Genomic DNA, 23,527 nt, shown 5'->3' on the forward strand with positions numbered 1-23,527 from the left:
GGCAAGTATCAAGGGTGTCGAGAAACAGCGTCGACAGGTGGTATCAGAGGGAGAGCCATTGCCCCTCGGGGATACACGAGACAGCAGCCCTGAAGAACATCATTCGGGCTTATGTAAACCCTGTCGAAGTAATCATGAAGGTCAAAATTACGAAAAGAAGGCTACCCAGGACCTCATGAAGGACAGCCCTCTTTCAGCAGCAATCCCGTGAAGAGAGGAGTGGTCTACAAATACTGTGCCCCGAGAATGGTATGACAACAAGTCGCCTTTCTAAGAGGATCGCCATCCATCTGTATGAGGGGGCAAGAGGGAACACAGCAATGCCCCCAACGCCTGCAGATACTAAAGAACACTAGAATCCTCGACGGCGACATGGGCCACCGCCCCCTCTATAAGAAGACCCTCGCCATTCAGCGGTGAAGACATACACTAAACATTACTCAGGAAACGCCCTCCTGCCGACCGTCATCTGGTAAACAAGCGGGCGTGCCCCTCAGACAGCGATACAGCCGCCCTCCTCCTACTTGAGCAGAGTCCCCGGCGGCAACTAATCAGGGCCCACCTTGGTCACCCAGACTCGCAGCCAGTAGGAGAGCTCCCAGAATATGATCGCCCCCATCTGTTGTAAACCCATTTTCAGGTATAAATATTCCCCTGGTGCAAGGAACTACTGCAGCGCTGGATTAATAAGTGAACCCTGGACAGCTGCTTTATAATTTATCTGCTAAAACGAGGAAACTTATATGCCAAGTTGAGAAGGCGAAATAATAATATTTCCTTATTTCTATTATACCTATTTTTCATCTATTTCTGTTTTCTAATTTAAATTATTATTTTTTTTTACTTTTTCATCATTAGTTTTATTTTTTGCTACTTTTTTGTCTACACGTATTATTATTTTTATGTATTATTATTATTTGATGTGACATTGTTTTAATTTTTACTATTTTCATTATCGAGCAACTTTATTTTTTGAAATTTTTATTCCCATCATTTTTTATTTTGTCTTTTCCATATGATCATTATTGCTAGTAATATTATTTTTATTTTTTATCTATGTCTTGTTTTTAATCTTGTAATTAAATTTTATCATTACTTTTATTTCTCCTAAAAAAATTTCCATTTGTTGTCATTATTGTTTTCATTTTATTATTCATTTTCATTCTTATTCTTTCCTATTACTTTTATTTTCTATTTATAATTTTCGTTGTTATAAAACTATATATAAATTCAATGTTATCATGTATAAAGTACCATCATTATCTTTATTGTTTTCAATATTTTCATGGTTTTTTTATATCTTTTTATTTTTATTTACATTTCTTTATTTCTACTAATATTTCTTTAAACAATTTTTATAATTTTTCTATTTTTCATAGTCGTCGTTTTTGTTTCATTTATTTTTAGAAATAGTGCTATTTTTCTTTATTTTTGTTTTAATTTTTTTGTATTAATTTATATTTGAAAGTTATTTTTGCACTAAATATACTTCTCAATTTTATTTTCTATTTTTATTCTTTTTATGTTCATATTTATTTTTTTTATTCTTATTATCTTCTTTTGTCTAATTATGTTTATATCTGTTGTTTATTTCATCATTTCTATTTTTTATACCTTAAATATTTAATATTTATATATTTATTTGTCTTCAGTTTTATATTTTCATTTTAATAACTTTTATTTTTTCAATTCTTCTATTTTTTCTAGTTTTTATTTATTCTTTAATTTTAAAATTTCCATTACTTTTCTACTTGTATTAATTTTAACTTCTATCATTTCTATTAGTTTAATGTTTTTATCTTTATCAATGCCATTTGTCATTTTCTCTATTGCTGTATCTTATATCTATTTTATTTAAGCCCCCAGTGACTCTTTCGTTGGTAGGCAATGGTTGTACTTAATAACAAACCTATAAAAGTAAACCCCCATATTCACGTACTCACCAATTCGTAGATTTCTCTATGAAGTATATATATATACACACATTATTCGCGGAAAATTCACCTATTTGCGTTATTTTCCACTGAGAAATATTCACTAATTACCGTATTTTCATATAATTTTCATGACTAAATGCAATTTTTATGATAAAACTATTAAAATACTCAGGTATAAGCATTTTTAGAGCTTTTTTGTGTTTGAACTATCAAAATAGGCAGTTCTAGGTGTTTTTGGAGGGGTTTTAAGTATTCACAGACTTTAGCTATTCACGGGGGGTGTGGTACACATCACCCACGAATACGGGGGGTTTACTGTATTTGGTATGTTAATCACCAGGAGATTATGCGAGAACCAAGCTTCTCTACTAGGTTACTCAGAAAGGTCACCAGTATAAGGAAAAAATACTTGCCCTGTAACAGATTTATCCTTGGAATCAAGCCAACTTTTGATAGCACTACGTGGTCATAGGGTAGTGGTATGTTGGTCAGTCGAGCGTACGACCAAGACCTGATGTCAAGTGATGCACGTGGCTGGAAGCTGCCCTGTGGATTACAAGCCTTATCTGACAACTCTGGGAATCATGCTGAATCATCATTATTCATTATCACACAATAATCTTTAATTATAATAATAGAACAAATCTCCATCACAATACAAAAATACACACATAAATAGCTCAACATAAAATAGGAGATATCTGCAAACATAAAGAGCTAAAGTAAAAATATCTCATCAAGTGTTAATGCAAAGCAAGAAAGCTGCCTAAATTGCACAAAGGGTGGACAACATGAAAGCACAGTGTAAATTAATAAATAAAAACATTGTACTATTTCAATACACCGTAGTATACGTATCATAAATGGTAACACATACTCTTTTTGGAAACTAAACAAGCATGAACACCCTACAATATTCCTGTTAACTTTATACGAAAATATAAGCCAAGCCAAGAAAATACAGAATAAAATATAGAATAAACACTGGTGATTTTCCTGGGATGGAAAATCTTGTAACTAAGATCATTTAGCCATACCGACTGAAAGGAAACCAGCGATACTGATCAAAATAAGTGTATTAGAAATTATCAAATGTGAAAAGGTAAACAATCTTTCATAAATCTTTGACAGGTCAGGGAACTGAATTGCAGGCGTGCGCACCCTAACAAAGAATGAGCTAGGTGGACAGCTGAAACTTACTGGCCTCATATTTAGATTTACTAATCACCTATTACGAACAGTTCTTTCTTAAGAGTAAGTTTATTTGGGATCGTTTTACGTAAAAGGCAATGGTCACTAAAAGATATAGGTCTGTTATTAAACATGATTAATGTCAAGAGTACTTATAATATTATAAGAAAAAAAATCCAAAAAAGGCATTGCAAGGTTAAGTTTTGAATAGAGTAAGGAATTATTTTGCATAATCACCAACACGTTAAATGAATGCTACAGGTTGACAAATTTACTTCTATTTTCATCACGGGAAAAAATTCTGTTTTCATATGGACTTCCTGACACATTTAAAAGAATATTCACGTTTGTTCCAGAACACTGTAATTCTATATGTGAGGCAGCTTGATTTTTAAAAACTAGGCCAATTAAACAATTTATAGGTTGTGAGAGTTTTATTCACCATAAAGACACAATATTTACGAATAGTAATATCAGCCTACAATTCCAACAGTCATCAGGATGATAGCAGTCATGGCTTTTTTTTGCCAAAATAATGTTCAGATTTTACCCTAGTCTATTACAAGAATAAAGCTGAATAATTGGCTGCAAAAAATGTATCTATTAGAAATGCATTCATATACCTAATGGCTACTTAAAACATTGAAAAAATGATACACCTCTTCTTTATCATAAACTGCAACTTTGGTATTACAAATACTACATAAAACTGGATGGAAAAGTTCATCATCCCTATCACCTACATTACTTGAATTACATACATATTCATGCTCCTCTCCTACACAGTTTGCTTTAGAAGTAATGTCTTTTGCAAGAAAGCTTCTTTCAAGAACTTCTTCAGTCTTTTCTGATGATTTTCCATCAGCTACAGAATCAACCTGGTGTCCTGTGGAGCTCAACAATTCATGTTTCTGCAAAAGTTTCTTGCTTTTGGAACTTTTTTTTTCTTCCTGTCCTTCTTAGGAAACTTTAAAAAGCTCATTCCATTTCACCCTACAATTGAAGACAAACATGGCCTTACTGATTGTGATACACCTCATGTCTGAAATGGGAAATGAACTATTAGCCTACTTAGTAATTAATCATGATAAAGAACAAAAGCTATCAAGTTTCAACATGAAGTAATTGAGATTGAACATCTATCCTACCGGAAATTCTCAGAAAAATGACTAGATTTAAAGGAATATTTCATTACTTCAAGAGCAATATTCTAGAAAAATCTTGAACAAGGATTCTCCTGAAAAAGTATTTTAATAAAAAAACCATGAAACTACAGAAAAAATTAAAACAGTAGGAAGTACTACCTTAAAAGAAGAAAAAGTAACTGGTTTAAAATAGTATGACTGAAAAACAACGAATTGAATAAATGTTAACTCTTTCACCAATACTCAAAGGGAGGACATGCTGTAAATGATTGAGCCAAACTCAGTGTTCCCGAGTATTTTGGCAAAATATTTCATCAACCTATCATAATGCAAGACAACCTATTAATTTTGCCACCTGAATAACATAACTTTCTCAGTGTAGGTTACAGCTAGCACAAATAAATTTTCTTGCGTTTAACATGTTTGTAGAAACTAAGATTTTGATTTCTTTATTTATATTACAAAAATGGCATTACAACTGTTACAATTACTTTTGTATTTTGGGAAAATACAAAACTTCTTCACAAAAACAGAAATAATTTTCACATATTCCACATACACATTCTTTCAGATCAAGTATCATAAAAACCTGAAAATAAAAATCACTAATGATTAAAAAATGCTTCTGCATCTGATGCAAGCAATCAGCTTTATAAAAATTTTCATTACAAAGTAATGTCTTTGGGACGGGGAGATCACACTGTTCAGACTGCTAAATCTGACACTTAATTATTTAAAGTAATGTTTAGATGCTGCAAAATATTTTCTTCATCTGTTGGTTAATGGAGCTATATACTGAACTCAACTCATCCCTGTTTGGAGTATTATCTTCATATTTGGGGTGACCTTACATAACTGACTGACCACTGTATGAAAGTTTGGTCTGGTGACCTTATTCAGTACAGGTAGTCCCCGGGTTCGGCGGCTCTGACTTACGCTGTTCTTTACTTCACGGGAATTTTGCAAATACATTCATCAAAAATCGGTTCCTGGGTTATGGCTGATGTTCCCAAATTACGGCCCTGTAACCTAAAAAGTTTTCCATAACTTGGATTATGGTGTCGTGAACAATATAACTAGGTGAGAAAACCAGTTTAGGGTTCACTATAAGGAGGTCCTCCTATACGCAGGCGAGAAAAGCAGTTTAGGGTTCACTATAAGGAGGTCCCTCCTATAAAAAGGGGAGAAAACTGGTTTATTAGCAGGGCAAAGCTTAAAACCCGTTTCTTTCCCCGGCTTACAAAAGTCTCTCTCTCTCTCTCTCTCTCTCTCTCTCTCTCTCTCTCTCTCTCTCTCTTTCATTTTCATAAATTTTTATTATGATGTTCTGAGTTATGGCATTTTCCGATTTATGGCACGCTGCTGGAATGGAACCCCCGCCGTAACCCTGGAACTGCCTACAATGATTTAAAATGGTCTGAGAATTAAACTGATAAATAAATTACTAATAATCCAGTAATAACTAAAAATGGTTAAACATCACAAAAAAAAGTCATTAGTTTTTAAAAGGTCGATGACATTGATAACACCATCACTTAAAATTTTTGTATGGATGATCCTGAAATGTGATGTTTCCTTCTGCCATCTACATATTTGGGATAGTTCACCAATAATGAAGACATCACAGTTCACATTGTGCATCCGGAACATTCGCCGTAAACATTTTTGCTGTGGGACAACTTATTCAGGAGGAATTTTCGCTGTGAGGAAATTTTGCCATATAGGATTTTTGCCGTAAGACAATTTCGCTGCATTTGTTATCAAGTATATATGGCTGACACTATTGTTACTTCGATTTAAACATTTTAATAAGCGAAGTCTCTCGTTATCAAGTATATTTGTAACCTACTACGTTACATTTTGATTGACAAAGTACCTTGTTATATAATTAAAATACCCAAATTGAATACCTAATTTGAACGCTCAAAGAAGGAGTAGAGTTAAACTCTTTTTAATTCTCTTTATTCATTCGACAATATTTTTTGTGCAGTCAACCCCATAACAATGGTCTATCAAGTGGAAAGTGGCAGAGGCCGTGTGACACTAGTTGACGATCTTAACTTTGTTTACAGAATAGATAGAAAATACGGTGAAAAACATATTGGAAATGTGAAAATAAAGAGCGTAAAGCTAGAGTGCATACAGTGCTGGAAAATGATAATTTATCTATAGCCTATGTAAAACATTTGGCGAGCATCGCCATCCATCTCATCCATCCAAACCAAAAATGTACGAAGCAAAAACAAAATTGAAATCACTAGCCACTAATTCACAAACTTCTGCAGAAATTTCATCTAGTTTAGATGATAATGCATTGTCTCTGCTACCGACTCCATCGCATTTGTCTCGCAATATTAGAGGTTGGAGGCAGAAGAAAAGCCAAGCCCGCCCCGATCCCAACCGGAAGAAGTGGATATACAATACCTGAAGAATATAGATTTCTTGAAAATGGTGAGAACTTTTTATTGTAAGATAGTGGTGAAGATGATCCGGATAGAATTTTAGTGTTTGGCACTCAAGCTGGGTTAGAGGACCTTGCTAATAATAAAGATTGGACTTGTGATGGCACTCTTAAATGTAGCCCAGATATATATTATCAGTTATTCACGTTACATATTAGCGTACCGCATCTTTTTGTTTTGCTACCTAGTAAATCACAAGTAACCTACAGCAGATTTTTTAGCGCTTTGAAGGACTTACACCATCATTAGAGCCCGAAACCTTAATGGTTGATTTCGAGAAAACAATTATCAATGCTTTCTGTGGTATATTTCCAACAACAAATATAACAGGTTGTTTATTTCATATGGCTAAGAATATCTATCGCCACATTGTGGATATAGGTTTAAAGTCACGCTGTCTTACGGACGCAGAATTTAACAACAAAATCATATGCTTTACTGCATTAGCATTTTTGCCAGTGTACGAGTATGTGATGTTACTGATGGATAGACAGATAGATAGATAGATAGATAGATAGAGAGATAGACTATATATATATATATATATATATATATATATATATATATATAAAGAAAATCCACAAAGGAAAGGGAAACACTGGAGTGCTACGAGGCCTTTCGACTCTTTTGTCCTTTACTTAGCAGACTGAAGAAATATAAAAGCAAGTATACAAAGAAAGCTTATATATATGACAGATGGGGATTATAAAGGAAAAATATGTACCTGAAATCCAACACAATTGAAGAATTAGTAGAACTGCCAAAACAGGGTTAAATATTAGAGAGGTTTTACAAAGGATTAGGGTCAACCGTTCAGAAGCAGGGTTGTCCTGTCCCTGCTTCTGAATGGTTGATCCTATTCCTTTGTAAAACCTCTTAAATATTTAACCTTGTTTTGGCAGTTTTACTAACTCTTCAATTGTGTTGAATTTGCAGGTATATATTTTTCCTTATAATCCCCATCTGTCATTTATATGAGCTTTCTTTGTAAACTTACTTTTATATTTCTTCAGTCTGCTAAGTAAAGGACGAAAGAGTCGAAAGGTCTTGCAGCACTCCAGTGTTCCCTTTCCTTCTTGGATTTTATCTTTATTTATACATTCATCACGTTCCATATTTTCGTGATTCAGTTATACATATATATATACTGTATATATAACATCACACATTACCACAGGTGAAAAATAAGAAACGGGGTGTAGGTCCTGACCGGTTTCGACTTTGTTTCCAAGCCATTGACGAAGGACTGATACAGAGTGTGAGAAGTCACAAATATATATACTACAAGAACAGTATTGACGAACATACACAAATTGTTAGGGACTCCATATCCCCACTCAGGCCGGTGTCGAAACGGTAGGAGTGGCCTTTAAAACTCATTTGGCTAAAAATCACAATAGACTCTCTGGGGACATTGCTGATAAACAGACCATACCCCACCTCAGATCCACACCTGACAGGTATCATGGAGGCAGAGTTTGGAAACTCATTAACATTACTACCCTCGTACTGTGTTTACAAATATGATAGTCCTATTTTCAAACATCTCTTACTGCCTAAAAAAAAAGTTTAAACAATTTACAAATTTCTTTTGATATTAAAGGATCAAGTTTATACATCCCTTGACTGATATTCATATTATGGTTGTAACTTTCTTTTATAAAGCTAGATTCAATGATGTTCCTTTCCAGTGCATTATTAGAATATACAATCCTTTTGCCCCTTCCCAGTTGATAGCATGATTGTTCTCACTAACATGTACAAATATACCAATGTTCCTTGTGCATATCTCACACATTTCTTATGTTGTTCAATTCTTTTTCCAGTGCTTTCCCGGTTTGGCCAATATAAAAGTTGTGACAAGACTTACACGGAATTTTATATACACAACCTTTAGTATTGTCTGGGGAGTTCTTGATAAGTACATTTTTCATTGTTGTATTGTTCTTAAATGCGACATTAACACCTAAAAATATATATATATATATATATATTTATATATATATATATATATTTATATATATATATATATATATATTTATATATTTATATATATATATATATATATATATATATATATATATATATTTATATATATATATTTATATATATATATATATATATATATATATATTTATATATATATATATATATATATATATATATATATTTATATATATATATATATATATATATATATATAAATATATAAATATATATATATATATATATATATATATATATATATAAATATATATATATATATATATATATATATATATATATATATATATATATATATATATATATATATATATATATAAATATATATATATATATATATATATATATATATATATATATATATATATATATATATATATATAAATATATATATATATATATATATATATATATATATAAATATATATATATATATATATATATATAAATATATATATATAAATAAATATATATATAAATATATATATATATAAATATATATATATATATATATATATATATATATATATATATAAAATATATATATACACATATATATACATATATATATATATATATATATATATATATATATATATATATATATATATATATATATATAGTCACGATGCATATCAAGTACCTGGTTATTACACAACTAATCTCAAAATTCAAAATATATACCTCACTTCAGCCATATACCTGAACTCTCATAACATTAATAATTACGACTGAGTACTCTAAAGGTAACAGTGATCCCTTAAGAAAAACTTATTTATCACACTTGAAAAATCAAATTAAGTTTATCAGAATAAGTATGAGGTATCAAAAAATTAAACTAGAAATATTCTAGAGTAAAAGAGCATCACTCCATCAAAAACAACTCTGTTTCCCTGGTCTTAATTCACTTTAGCAAAACTAAAAGAACAAAACATGTTTATCACTTTGCCTTATGCACACACAATCAATCCTATTCACTGGTGATCAATAAATGAAACACGGTTTTTCTAAAAATGTTAAATACAAAAATTTATTCTCAAATTCAAAGTTTATAACTAGAATTCACAATCTGAAAAATTTATTATTACTTGAAAATAACACAACACTTTAATTCTTGAATTAAATTATGAAACAAAACTAACTCACAAAAACTTTATCAGGAATTTAAATTAATTAAGCAAAATTTAAACTATCAAGAATTACTCAAGATTTGAAAAGAAAATCTTAATAAATGAAATATTAAATCAAGTATGCAATGTTAAATTACCAAGAAATATTTAAAATGCTACATAAATAAATGTTACATTACAAACATAAAAAAAAATGTGAAAATATGAAGAAATTGCAAACAGAAAAACACACAAAAATACACATAAGATTTATCAATAACAATTTCACTCGGTCAAAATTTCCTAACTTATCATACCATGGTATTAATAAGTAAAATTCACGTTACCTTACACAAACTTGTGAAAACCTCTGTAAAACCTCTTGCTGCAGCTGCGTTACCACAAAACACACTTTTTTACCAGGCGCCGTTACAAACTAAATAACTTTACTAAATTCAGATCTCAAAAGTTAATGCTAATACATGACCACAAAACACTACGTTAAAAGTAATCTCTTTTTAAGAACGAGAGAGAGAGAGGGAACCAAACTAATTGGTTTCAGAAATCAGAATGAAACAGACTTTTGAATTCCAGTAACTCGTGAAACAATTACATGATGTCATTAAAGCATTTTGGGTGCGAGATACAAAAGGGAAGTTCTAGAAGCAGGGAGCTGATGTCATTATAGTTACGTCATCCCAGCAAAACTTTTGAATGCAATCTTACAAAACATGGTGTAACTGATCAAGACATGTATTCTTTCTCTCAAAGTGGCGTGACGTGACTTCGAACAATGCATGTAACAACATGAAGTCACTCGTCTTGAGCTCGTATGGGACGAATCGGCATTTGTTATTCCAACCTGTCATCACAACCCAACTCAACTGATGACAATTGAAATGATACAAGTCTTTGCTGGACACACACATGTTCATTTACTACGCTTTTATCAAGAAAGATATTATTCATTCTAAACTACGTTACTATTAAAATTGTATTATCAATTCTAAATTACGCTATCAAGTTATTTAATCATTAGTTCTTTTGAGATCTGATGCCAAACTAAATACAACACTTCAAGAATCATTATCATTACACATCAAAGATAAAAAAAAAGTAAATATGTCAAAATTATAGGAGGATATACTGTACGACATAAGGCAACATCATGAAATTCCTCCCCAGAAGATTACTTATCCCGGTTTTGAATCCAACGATTCACAACGTGATAAATAATCTGCTATGACATTATCTTTTCCTGAAATGTGTTTAACTTTTACATTATACGGTTGCAGGCCTAAAGACCACCTGGTCAGTCTCATATTATTATTTTTCATCTTACTGATGAATGAGATTGGGTTGTGATCCGACAACACTAAAATTTCTTCATTCCTAGGTCGGTTCACATACACTTCAAACTTGTTCAATGCTGTGATTAATGCTAACGTTTCTTTTTCGATTGTTGAGTAAGTTTTCTGATGCTTTTTCAACTTTGAAGACATGAAACATACTGGATGGAAGATTCTGTTGTCATCTTCTTGAAGTAGAACAGCTCCAATTCCACAGTCGGATGCATCAACTTGTATCACAAACTTTTTACTGAAGTCTGGAGCTTGAAGCACTGGTCTTGAAGTTAATATGGCTTTAACCTTCTTAAATGATTCTTGACATTCTGGAGTCCAAACAAACTTTCTTTTCGGACTGGTTAAGTCAGTTAAGGGAGCTACTATGGCTGAGAAATTTGGACAGAATCGGCGATAAAATCCAGCCATGCCCAAAAATCTTTGTAGCTGTTTCCTCGCAGCAGGAGGGGTAGCCTTACGGATACCTTCTACATTAGCATCAATAGGAGACAGAAGGCCTTTTCCAACTTCAAAATCCTAGATACTATACAGTTGCCTTTCCAAACTCACTTTTTGTAAGTTGATTGTTAGTCCTGCCTCCCGAAGTTTCTGAACACATTCCTTAATATCTTCAGATGTTCTTCCCATGTATTAGAATAAATCACAATGTCATCAAGGTATACACCCACTCCTTCTATTGATCCTAGTAGTTGATCCATCACTTGCTGGAATGTTGCAGGTGCATTCATCAGACCAAACGGCAAAACAGTGTATTGATACAGTCCAAAAGGAGTAATGAAAGCTGACAGCAACTTAGCATTCTCATCTACGGAATTTGATAATATCCTTTCAACAAGTCTATCTTGAAACAAATTTGGCTTGCCCAATATTATTAAGTGATTGATCAATAAGAGGCAAGGAATAATTGTCAGCCACACTGATGGAATTCAATTTTCCTACAATCAGTACACATCCTAAACGAGCCATCTGGTTTCTTCACTAACACACAAGGAGAACTATAATGACTTGAACTGGGTTCTGCTAATCCATGCTGCAACAAATATTCAACTTCTTTCTTCAAAACATCTCGATGAAAATGTGATAAGCGATAAGCTCTCATTTTAAAAGGTTTTCCATCTTCTCTGATCTTTATCTCATGCTTTGTCAGATTGGTATGCCTAGGTACATCTGCAAAAATTTCAGGGAAACTTTGAATCACTTCACTTAATTCACTACTTTGCTCAACACTCAGATGTTTTAGTTTATCTTCCAAATTTTCTAATATTGAAGAATTGTTCATCTTGCTTTCAGCTCCCAATTCGTAGCCATCATCGTCCTCTGTAGATGACGTTGTCTTTGTTATTGACACTGTTTCAGTTTTAGTCTCTGAAATAAGGTTTCAAAAGATTCACATGTATCTTCCTCTGTCGTTTTCTTCTTCCTGGTGTTTCAATCACATAAGTTCGATCACTTAACTTCTATTATCCTATAAGGACCTTGAAACTTATTGGTAAGGGGAAATCTTTTCACTGGTAAGAACACTAGAACTTGCTGTCCAATACTAAAATTTCTTAGCTTAGTTTTAGCATCATATTTTCTTTTGCATTCTCTCTTGACTTATTTTCAAATTTTCTAAAGAGAATTTTCTAATTTCTCTTAACTTTTTCCTCAAGTTCTTCACATATTCTCCTTGGATTTCCTCTTGATTTTCTTCCCAATTCTCTGCAAGAATCTTCAATGGACCTCTAATGTCTCGACCAAAAATCATTTCATTTGGTGAACATCCCATACTTTCTTGATAAGCATTCCCAACTTCAAATAACATTAAAGGTAAACCAGCATCCCATTCTCTTCCTGATTCATTACAATACTTAGTTAACATACTTTTCAGTGTCTGATGGAACCTTTCCAAGGCTCCTTAAGTCTCTGGATGATAACCAGTTGACAACTGTTGTTTTACTCCTAACAAGTTCATCACATCTTGGAATAATTTTGAAGTAAAGTTCGTTCCTCTATCACTTTGCACAATTTCTGGTATTCCAAACTTGGAGAAAAACTCCACCAACTTCTCAGCAATTACCTTTGCACTTATACTTCTTACCGGAATCGCTTCAGGATACCTAGTCACTGGACACATTAATGTTAACAGATATTCATTTCCTTTCTTTGTTTTCGGAAGTGGCCATCTATAATTACCTTGCTAAAGGGTTCTCCTCTAACTTCTGTGGGTTGTAGGGGTGCTTTCTGAATGGTTTCATTCAGTTTTCCAACTATCTGGCATGTGTGACACTCTCTGCAAAATTTGCTAACATCCTTGTGAAGTCCAGGCCAGAAAAAATACTTCATAATCTTCTCAACAGTATCCTAATTCCCATATGTCCAGACTCGTGTGCTACTGCTACAACTTGTTTCCACAATGGATATGGAATCAAAATTTGATGATATTCACCCCATTCAGCATTTCCTGGTATATCTGCAGGTCGATGATTTCTCATCAACAATCCTTCCTTTAGATCATAACAGGTGGAGGTTTGTTGCATCTCTTCTTGATCAACAACACTGAAGAACAGATCAGCCAACGTTGTATCCCTCTTCTGCAGTTTCATTAGCTTCTCTCTAGTCACTTGACCAACTTCAAGGGCTGAACTCTCCATATCTGCTAACTCTGCTTCTGTAGTTTCACTACTATCTTCAGGAACACTTTGACTACTGAGTCTCTCTTTAATAACAACAGGATTCTCTTTCTTCTTGGGAAATCTCTTCATTACTAACACTAGGGAAACTTCACTTTCCTGGAACAGCTCTTCTAAGCTTAAAGATCCTTCACTTGATCCTTCTGGTGCAGGTAAATCCTCAGTATCTTCACTTGCGAACATAGTTCTCTTCATACTCCTGGTAGTTACACAACTTGGAAACAGGTGGGGGTTATTCTTCTCTAAATCTACTGTAGGACTGACTAACCCTTAACGGTTTGTCTGTCACCAAAGGACAAGGAACAAATGGTACACCACCAACTTCATTACCCAGTAAAACATGTACACCTTCAACAGCTAGTGAGTCATTTACAGCAAAATCAACATTCCCTGTCACCAATTCACAGGACAAATGTAAGCGGCATATAGGAGTTACCTCTTCTCCTCCTATACCCTTCAAAATAACTGAATCTCCGGTGAGATTCTTCTCCAGCTGTGGGTGAGCACCACGAACTACCACACTATGGTTACTCCCCATATCACGTAATACTTTGACTGGTACCTGCACACTTCCTCCTTGAGTTGTCAGCGTACCTTCATAGATATATGTCTTAAAAGCCTCCAAGCTGCTCAGCCACTCACTGCTTGAAGTTACATTTCCACTGGTTGCTAAACACTGCTTGTTTAGTCTCAGTCTTCCCCACACTGCTCTTCGTAGTTTGCTTCACCTGGTTACCTTTAACCACTTGACCAACTGGTTTGGTCTGCTGTTGTGTCTGATAACAATCTCGACTGTAGTGCCCTACTCTTCCACACTTGTAGCAGACATTAGTCTTCTGTATCTGTCTTGGAAACAGACTGGATGATGAGGATTTAACATTCAATTGCTGAGGGGTGTTACCTGGCTTTGTATTGGCATAACCACTAGAAGGATTTCCAGTTGTAATGTTCCTGAAATTTGGATGAGACCTGAAACCTGTGCGTTGTTGGTTCTGGTACTTGACATTATAATTTCTTTTGCTACAAATGATATTGTAGTCTTCACTCAATGTAGCAGTTTTGTCAAGTTTATTCACCTCTCTTCTCTTAAAAGGCTCTTATGTGTTCAGGAATTCCTCTAAGATATTGTTCTAGGACTACTAACTCCTCAAGTTCGTCCATAGATTTAACTTTAGCAGCCTCAACCATCGTTTAAAACATCTTCTTACTTTGTAGGCATAATCCAAGAAAGTTATCTTGTCATCCTTTCTCAAAGATCTGAATCTTTCATTGTAATATTCAGGGGTCATCTGGTAAACTTGTAGCACATAGTTTGAGTACCTTGTACTCTTTACATTGTGCTGATAAGTACCTTGGCTCTTTACGCTGATCAGCTGATAAGGCTAAAAGGCACTTCTTCCTTTACCTGAAGCCACTTTTTCAAAGTGATAAAAAACTCATCTGGAGCTTCTTCTGTAAACTTTGGAATTAACTTCTGCACTCTTACTACATCAAATACAGGGTCTGAATCACCTTGAGTAGGGTTAAATGGTATTACAGGTAATGTAGATCAAGCTTTTTATTAACTCCATCTCCCTTTCATGTCTTGCTCTTTCTCTTTCCTTTTGCTCTTTCTCTTACTTCTTTTGCTTTTCTCTTTCTTCTTCTTCTGCTGCTTTTTCTTCTTCTCTTTCCTTTCTATCTCTTTTCTCTCTGTCTTCTCTTTCTCTTTCTGCCTGAATTTTCTCTCTTTCAGCCTGCATCTTCAGCTTAATCAAATTTTCTTCTGCTTCTATTCGTTTAAGTTTTGCTTCTGCATCACTTTTCTTTTCTTTTGCTCATGTTTATTTATAAATTCTGCCTCAGCTGCATTCAACAACTCTTGTGCCTCTCTCTAACTCTTCATCTATTTTACCAGAGTCCATCAATGCTTGGATTGCAATATATTTGATTTGTGCCTTAATCATACCACTAGACACATTACCCCCACATGCCACTGCTAAAGCAATCCACTGTGCCTTAGTCAGGTTGGTTTAGATAACTCTTGGATGGAAGGAGCTGCTAAAAACTTCTGCACATTGAACAGAGCCATTTTCTCTAAGTTACTCAACTAAATAATTCACAATACAAAGCAAAAATAACTATGTGCTCACTCTCCTATCAAAATATATCCCTAACACCACCAGTATAAACCATAAAACAGAGTGATATTTTGTTTTGTTCCCGGGTCTCTTGGCACCAAATAATATAGTGTCACGATGCGTATCAAGTACCTGGTTACTACACAACTAATCTCAAAATTCAAAGATATACCTCACTTCAGCCATATACCTGAACTCTCATAACATTAATAATTATAACTGAGTACTCTAAAGGTAACAGTGATCCCTTAAGAAAAACTTACTTATCACTTGAAAAATCAAATTAAGTTTATCAGAATATGTGTGAGATATCAAAAATTAAACTAGAAATATTCTAGAGTAAAAGGGCATCACTCCATCATACAATGTGGCGGGATTTTAAAACACAAAAAAACAGTACACAACACTCACCCTGGTCCTCGGTTGCTGGAAGATGGAGTAAAGCCCACGGTCGCCAACACAGCACACAAAACCACACAAACCAAACCAAAACAGAAAAACACACTACTCATGAACATACAGTAACAAGAACAGCACACTAACAAGGGAAAACAACAACTTTGCATCAGCACAAAAAAAAAAACTGTCCAAACCAAAAACAGACCAGCACTAGCTCTGACTCAAGACTCAAAAAGACTGCCTTCAAAACCGAAAAATCCTCACACACACATTCCACAGACAGACAGCGCCGTAAACAAACTAACGACCTCATCCCTCTTCCAACAACCGAAGCACTCACTTACGACAATTACACACTCTCTCTCTCTCTCTCTCTCAAAACGTTGGGAAATGCTAAATAAAACAAATTTATTCATCCCTCTATATTTCTCCCCCCTTTTTAGCATTTCCCAACCAACACCTTTCACACCTCTTTCAAATCGCCTTACGCAACACCCACGGATGCTCACTAGCAGGTCCTCTAGATCGCGTTCGCGGGCACGCAATCATTCTCTCAGAATCACTCTCTCTCCTAGCAACACTCAAACTCACATCATCTCCTCCATTCTCTCTCAGATTCACGCTATCTTCTTCACTATTACCACTCTCAATTTCATCCACAATCTCATCTATACCCTCTAACTCGTTCCCAAATACCTCCCCAATTCTTCAACTAACCCATCCCATTCGCTCATTGACCTTTCCAATTCTTTTGCAACGATTCATTCATGCTTTCAATCACTCGTCTATCACTGCTACGCTCTCTTACTCTTACACTTTCGCTCACCTCCAACCGCTCACTCACCCCTACAAGTTCAGTCAACTCAGTTATATCAAACCCGCATATGCTATACGTTCTATTCATACCATCCCATTCATCCGTATTACACGCTTTATCACTCATTTTCACTTTGGCACTCACACCTATCACACAACTTACGACCATTCAGTTTACTTACGTTCTTCCCTTTCTTACGTTTCCTACCATACTCTATCAAAACAAACTGCTGATCCTCATGCAACAACCCCTCACGTACATGCATCACACGCACCGCACTTGCATCCTGGAGGACCCACCCATTTGAACCCCCTTCACACTCAGTTTCCCAGAATTTGCTGTCACAGTCACCCTCTTTCGTCTACATACACTTGATACATGCCCTTCCATTCCACATTCGTCACACTTCGCCTCGGTTCTGAACACATTCTCGATAATGCCCATTCTTACCACAGTTACCACATATCACATTCACTCGGTACCCCTACAACCATTAGCAACATGACCCACCTGTCCGCACCGGTAGCATTTAACCCCCTTATCTTTCGTACACTCTTACTAAATGTCCCGGTTGCCCACACCCGAAACACGCTCCTAAAGCCCACCTACACTCATTCTTTGTATGTCCTTCCTTTCCACATCTAAAACACTTCGCTTGACTTCCACTCACCGACCTTCCCCTTAGTACTATTCAATAATTTACCTTCATTTTGCAACGAACGAGATGTCTCTAGCACAATATTTCGATTTATGGTGAATTTTTGAAAAAAACTTTTTCCTTATGTCCGCGTGCGCTAACTCTGCTGAAAATCTCAGAAATTCTTTAGTCACTTTGTCGTAATTTTTGCACCGTTTTCTATTAGCCTTTACATAAAGTTTTATATATGAAAATGTGCGCAATTTCATGTAGAATATAACAAAAAATAACTCATGGTTGTACCTTTTATCAATTTTGACACATTTCCATATATATCTCGATAAGGGCCAAAATTTCAACCTTCGGCCAACTTTGACTTGACCGAAATGATCGAAAAATGCAATTGTAAGCTAAAACTCTTACATTCTAGTAATATTCAATCATTTATCTTCATTTTGCAACAAACGAGAAGTCTCTAGAACAATATTTCGATTTATGGTGAATTTTTTGAAAAAACTTTTTTCCTTACGTCCACGCTAACTCAGCTGAAAATCTCAGAAATTCTTTAGTCACTTTGTCGTAATTTTTGCACCGTTTTCTATTAGCCTTTACATAAAGTTTTATATATGAAAATGTGCGCAATTTCATGTAGAATACAACAAAAAATAACTCATAGTTATAGCTTTTATCAATTTTGACATACTTTCGTATAAATTACGATGTTCCAAAATTTCAACCTTCGGTCAACTTTGACTCGACCAAAATGGTCGAAAAATGCAATTGTAAGCTAAAACTCTTACATTCTAGTAATATTCAATCATTTACCTTCATTTTGCAACAAACGAGAAGTCTCTAGCACAATATTTCGATTTATGGTGAATTTTTGAAAAAAACTTTTTCCTTATGTCCGCGTGCACTAAGTCTGCTGAAAATCTCAGAAATTCTTTAGTTACGTTGTCGTAATTTTTGCACCGTTTTCTATTAGCCTTTACATAAAGTTTTCTATATGTAAGTGTGCGCAATTTCATGTAGAATATAACAAAAAATAACTCATGGTTGTAGCTTTTATCAATTTTGACACATTTTCATATAAATCACGATAAGTGCCAAAATTTCAACCTTCGGTCAACTTTGACTCGATAAAAATGGTCGAGAAATGCAATTGTAAGGTAAAACCCTTACATTCTAGTAATATTTGCAACAAACGAGAAGTCTCTAGAACAATATTTCGATTTATGGTGAATTTTTGAAAAAACTTTTCCTTACGTCCCTGCTAACTCTGTTGAAAATCTCAGAAATTCTTTAGTCACTTTGTCGTAATATTTGCACCATTTTCTATTAGCCTTTACATAAAGTTTTCTATATGAAAATGTGCGCAATTCCATGTAGAATACAACAAAAAATAACTCATGGTTGTAGCTTTTATCTATATTGATATATTTTCATATAAATCACGATAAGCGCCAAAATTTCAAGCTTCGGTCAACTTTGACTCGACCGAAATGGTCGAAAAATGCAATTGTAAGCTAAAACTCTTACATTCTGGTAATATTCAATCATATACCTTCACTTTGCAACAAACGAGAAGTCTCTAACACAATATTTCGATTTATGGTGAATTTTTGAAAAAACTTTTTCCTTACATCCGCACTAACTCTGCTGAAAATCTTATAAGAGCCTGGCGCCATCTCTTCCAAACACGCGTGTGTTCGTGTGTTCGTCGTCCATCGGAGTGGACAAGACAACAAGAGGATCTCGTTTTCTTTCTCTAAAGGAACGCGATTTCAACCATACAATATTTCCGTCTGTTTCTCCCTAACCATTGTTGTCTTGATGTCTGTACAATCACCACTACTTGCATTGCCATGCAAGCATTCTAATCATGTACTCATAATGTTCCAACGAATCTTCTGTATCAAACTGTGTGTATGTTTCTGTTTGTGAAGACACCAAACGTCTCGCCACTCCGATAGACGACGAACGCACGAACACACACGTTTGGAAGAGACGGCGCCAGGCTCTTACAATCTCAGAAATTCTTTAGACTCTGTCGTAATTTTTGCACAGTTTTATATTAGCCGTTACATAAAGTTTTATATATGAAAATGTGCGCAATTTCATGTAAAATACAACAAAAAACATGGTTGTAGCTTTTATCAATTCTGACATATTTTCATATAAATCATGATAAGTGCCAAAATTTCAACCTTCAGTCAACTTTGACTCGACCGAAATGGTCGAAAAATGCAATTGTAAGCTAAAACTCTTACATTCTAGTGATATTCAATCATTTACTTTCACTTTGCAACAAACGAGAAGTCTCTAGCACAATATTTCGATTTATGGTGAATTTTTGAAAAAAACTTTTTCCTTACCTCCGTGCGCGCTAACTCTGCTGAAAATCTCAGAAATTCTTTAGTCACTTTGTTGTAACTTTTGCACCGTTTTATATTAGCTGTTACATAACGTTTTATATATGAAAATGTGCGCAATTTCATGTAGAATACATGAAATGGCAACATCATGAAAATAAAATATATATATATATATATATATATATATATATATATATATATATATATATATATATATATATATATATATATATATATATATATATATATATATATATATATATATATATATATATATATATATATATATATATATATATATATATATATATAATATCCCCACGAATAGCTAAAATCAGCAAATACTTAAAACCTCTCTAAAAACACTTAGAACTGCCTATTTTGATAGTTCAAACACAAAAACCCTCTAAAAATGCATATACCTGAGTATTTTAATAGTTTTATTGCAAAAGTACATTTAGTCATGAAAATGATATGAAAACACAGTAATTAGTGAATATTTCTCAGTGAAAAATACCGCAAATGGGCGAATTTTCATGAATAATGTGTATATACGTTCCACAGAAAAATTCGCCATGAATAGGCGAGTCCAAGAATCGTGAGATCAAGAAATACAGGGGGTTTACTGTATATATACAGTGACCTCGTAGATTCGCGGGGATGGTCCCCAGGCAAACAGCTAAAACCTGCGAATGCTTAAAACCCTCTAAAAACACTTAGAACTGCCCGTTTTGATAGTTTAAACACAGAAAAACCTTGTAAAATGCATATAACTGAGTATTTTAATAGTTTTATCACAAAAGTGCATTTATTCATGAAAATTATATGAAAATACAGTAATTAGTGAATATTTCTCAGTGAAAAATACCGCAAATGGGCGAATTTTCCGCGAATAATGGCTAGATATGTTCCACAGAGAAACCTGCGAATGCGTGAGTCCGCAAATCATGAAAACGCGAATATGGGGGGTTTACTGTACTGTATTATTATACTGATTTGTTATCATCATAATATGTATTAAAAAACTATCGTCCCAACATTTTTTATTGTTAAACCAATGTAAACAACTCATTTCAGACCTCTCTCTCTCTCTCTCTGTTTTACACTAAAGGATGCTCAAGGATGTGAGAGATGGGTAGATAGATAGAAAGGAAGCTATTGGCTGAAAGGGCTACAAGTAGCGATCACAAGGCAGGGTATGTTACCTCAATGCTGATCGGCTTGTAGGCTTGTAGCAGAGACGCTATTGGCTGGAAGGATTAAAAGGGCCAATCACAGAGCAGGATATCAGCTCTGCTAGTTGCTGATTAGCTTGTAGTTCCGATGATTTGTGAAGAAGTTTCCCCTCTTATTACAATTGATTTTAGTTTAATGTTTACTGATACTGCATATTCTTAAAACCTAGTTTTGCGAATTAATCTTTATTTACCTTTGTGTACCTACTGTCACTGGTGTATTAAATATTTTTAATGTGCATATGTATTTTTGTTCCTCTCTCTCTCTCTCTCAGGGGTAACTTTATTAGTTTCACACGTAGCTGTGAGACATTTTTAAGGGTGATGTTGTAAGATGACTTTAAAATGATATTAAGGTGTTTCAAGATAATAGTTTGAGGTATAATTTTGTTTGAACTATTAAAATAAGCTATTAGGTGCTAGGGTTGGAACCAGCCAGTCACACAGCAGGGTAGGCTACCATCTTTCCTCGATGCTGATTGGCTTGAAATAGGCAATTACATATAAGCATTTTTAGAGGGGGATTCCAATATATCACGAATTTTCAGTATCTGCGGGTGACTGTGGTCCTTAACCCCCTCGAGTACGGGGGTTGGCTCTATATGTCCCACCTTGGACCCCATACCTCTCTTTGACGCCAAAGCCTCCCACCGTTTGCATGCTTAGTTAGTTCAGATTAAGAACTGTTCTAGTAAAGTGTCTTTTGACTGGCTGTGCTGTCCATGTGCCGCCTGATTGGTTAAAGCAATCTTTAAGCATTTGGGCGTGATATTGTGGTGAGTTAGGATAGCTCATTGATATATATTTAGGACCTTAATGCATGCTATTCATATAGTTAATTCACCACCTCTCTCTTTCAGAGGGTTGATCTTCATCATGTGTGACATTGACCACCTCAGCTTGTACACCATCACCCGTCTGTGCTCCACGTGTGATGAAACAAGGGATTTTTACCTCTCTCGGCACTGCCGAAAATTTACAATTTCATTTCACATATTGTATCAACACGTGTGCCAATTGTATAAGTCTTTTGTGAACAATTGTTATTATTTGTTAAGTAAATGTAGCTAATTGTTAACCGAGTATAAGGTTAGTATTCCCTGTCTTTACATTCCTATGTTTTTTTTTTTTTTTGGTATTACTGTCAGCCATTTTACAGCATTCCGTTGCCAAGGCCAAGGCTGGCAAGTAAAACTGATCTGGCCAAAGATCAATTAACATAGAAATTCCCCTAGTAAAAATGCGTACATAAATTAAAAGCGTAAAAACACAAGATGAGATTCAACGTCACAAATGATACCCTTAAAACCCGTGCAGTTCTGACTAGGAAACCTTAGCGCGTCGTAACGATAAAAATTTTAAAGATTTTGCACTTATTTACAGTGTCTAACGTGTTCTGTTTGCAATTAATGCGTGCTCTACTTTGATTTCTAGAGTAAAATCTGTTTCACTGCACAATTTAGGAAAGTTAGTCCATTTCAGCCAAGCACGTGTCCATGTAAACAAAGGACAAACCTGTTTTAGCTCCACGTTCGGTCGGTAAAAGCCAACAGCTAGAGCTAGATTTTGTGTCCGAGCCCTACGCAATTTCAGTGAGGGAAATTTCAGAATTTCGCTGAGCCACGTTTTACATATTGCTACATTGTTAGGCTGTTCTTGTATGCCACAACTTTAAATAGGGTTTGCAAAGTTAGCATTTATTTGCTAGGATTGAGTGTTTGGATGAGTATTATTTCATACAAACACAATCATAATAAACGGTTTCCACGGAGTCTGGCCTTGAAGGCAAAATTTTCTCAGTGCTAGCAGTTAGGTAACGTAAATTTATACATGCTATTTATATTTTGCTTTCTGTTTTAGGGGGATAGGCATATACAATTGGCTAGGAAACATATTGTTGTATTATAATAGAATCATTAGACTGAGAGAGAGAGAGAGAGAGAGAGAGAGAGAGAGAGAGAGAGAGAGAGAGAGAGAGAGAGAGGAAACGATTTCTGTCTTCTTAAATTTTACCTAGGGTGTTAGCTATTACTTTCAAGGCCGGTAAATTATTTAGCCCA

General features: G+C 34.4%; 1 protein-coding gene across 1 annotated transcript in view; it reads right to left on the reverse strand.

Annotated features, from left to right (window-relative positions):
* Window positions 1-3,543: 3,543 nt before the first annotated feature.
* LOC136856534 (E2F-associated phosphoprotein-like) overlaps window positions 3,544-23,527 on the reverse strand; it is a 218,839-nt gene continuing 198,855 nt past the window's right edge. Inside the window, 3 exon segments of the mRNA XM_067134377.1 lie at window positions 3,544-4,078; window positions 4,121-4,148; window positions 4,150-4,170. Of these exon segments, the coding sequence (XP_066990478.1) occupies window positions 3,752-4,078; window positions 4,121-4,148; window positions 4,150-4,170 (376 nt within the window). The 3' untranslated portion in view covers window positions 3,544-3,751.

Source organism: Macrobrachium rosenbergii, chromosome 36 (assembly GCF_040412425.1).
Source record: "Macrobrachium rosenbergii isolate ZJJX-2024 chromosome 36, ASM4041242v1, whole genome shotgun sequence".
In the NCBI taxonomy this organism is placed as follows: Eukaryota; Metazoa; Arthropoda; class Malacostraca; order Decapoda; family Palaemonidae; genus Macrobrachium; species Macrobrachium rosenbergii.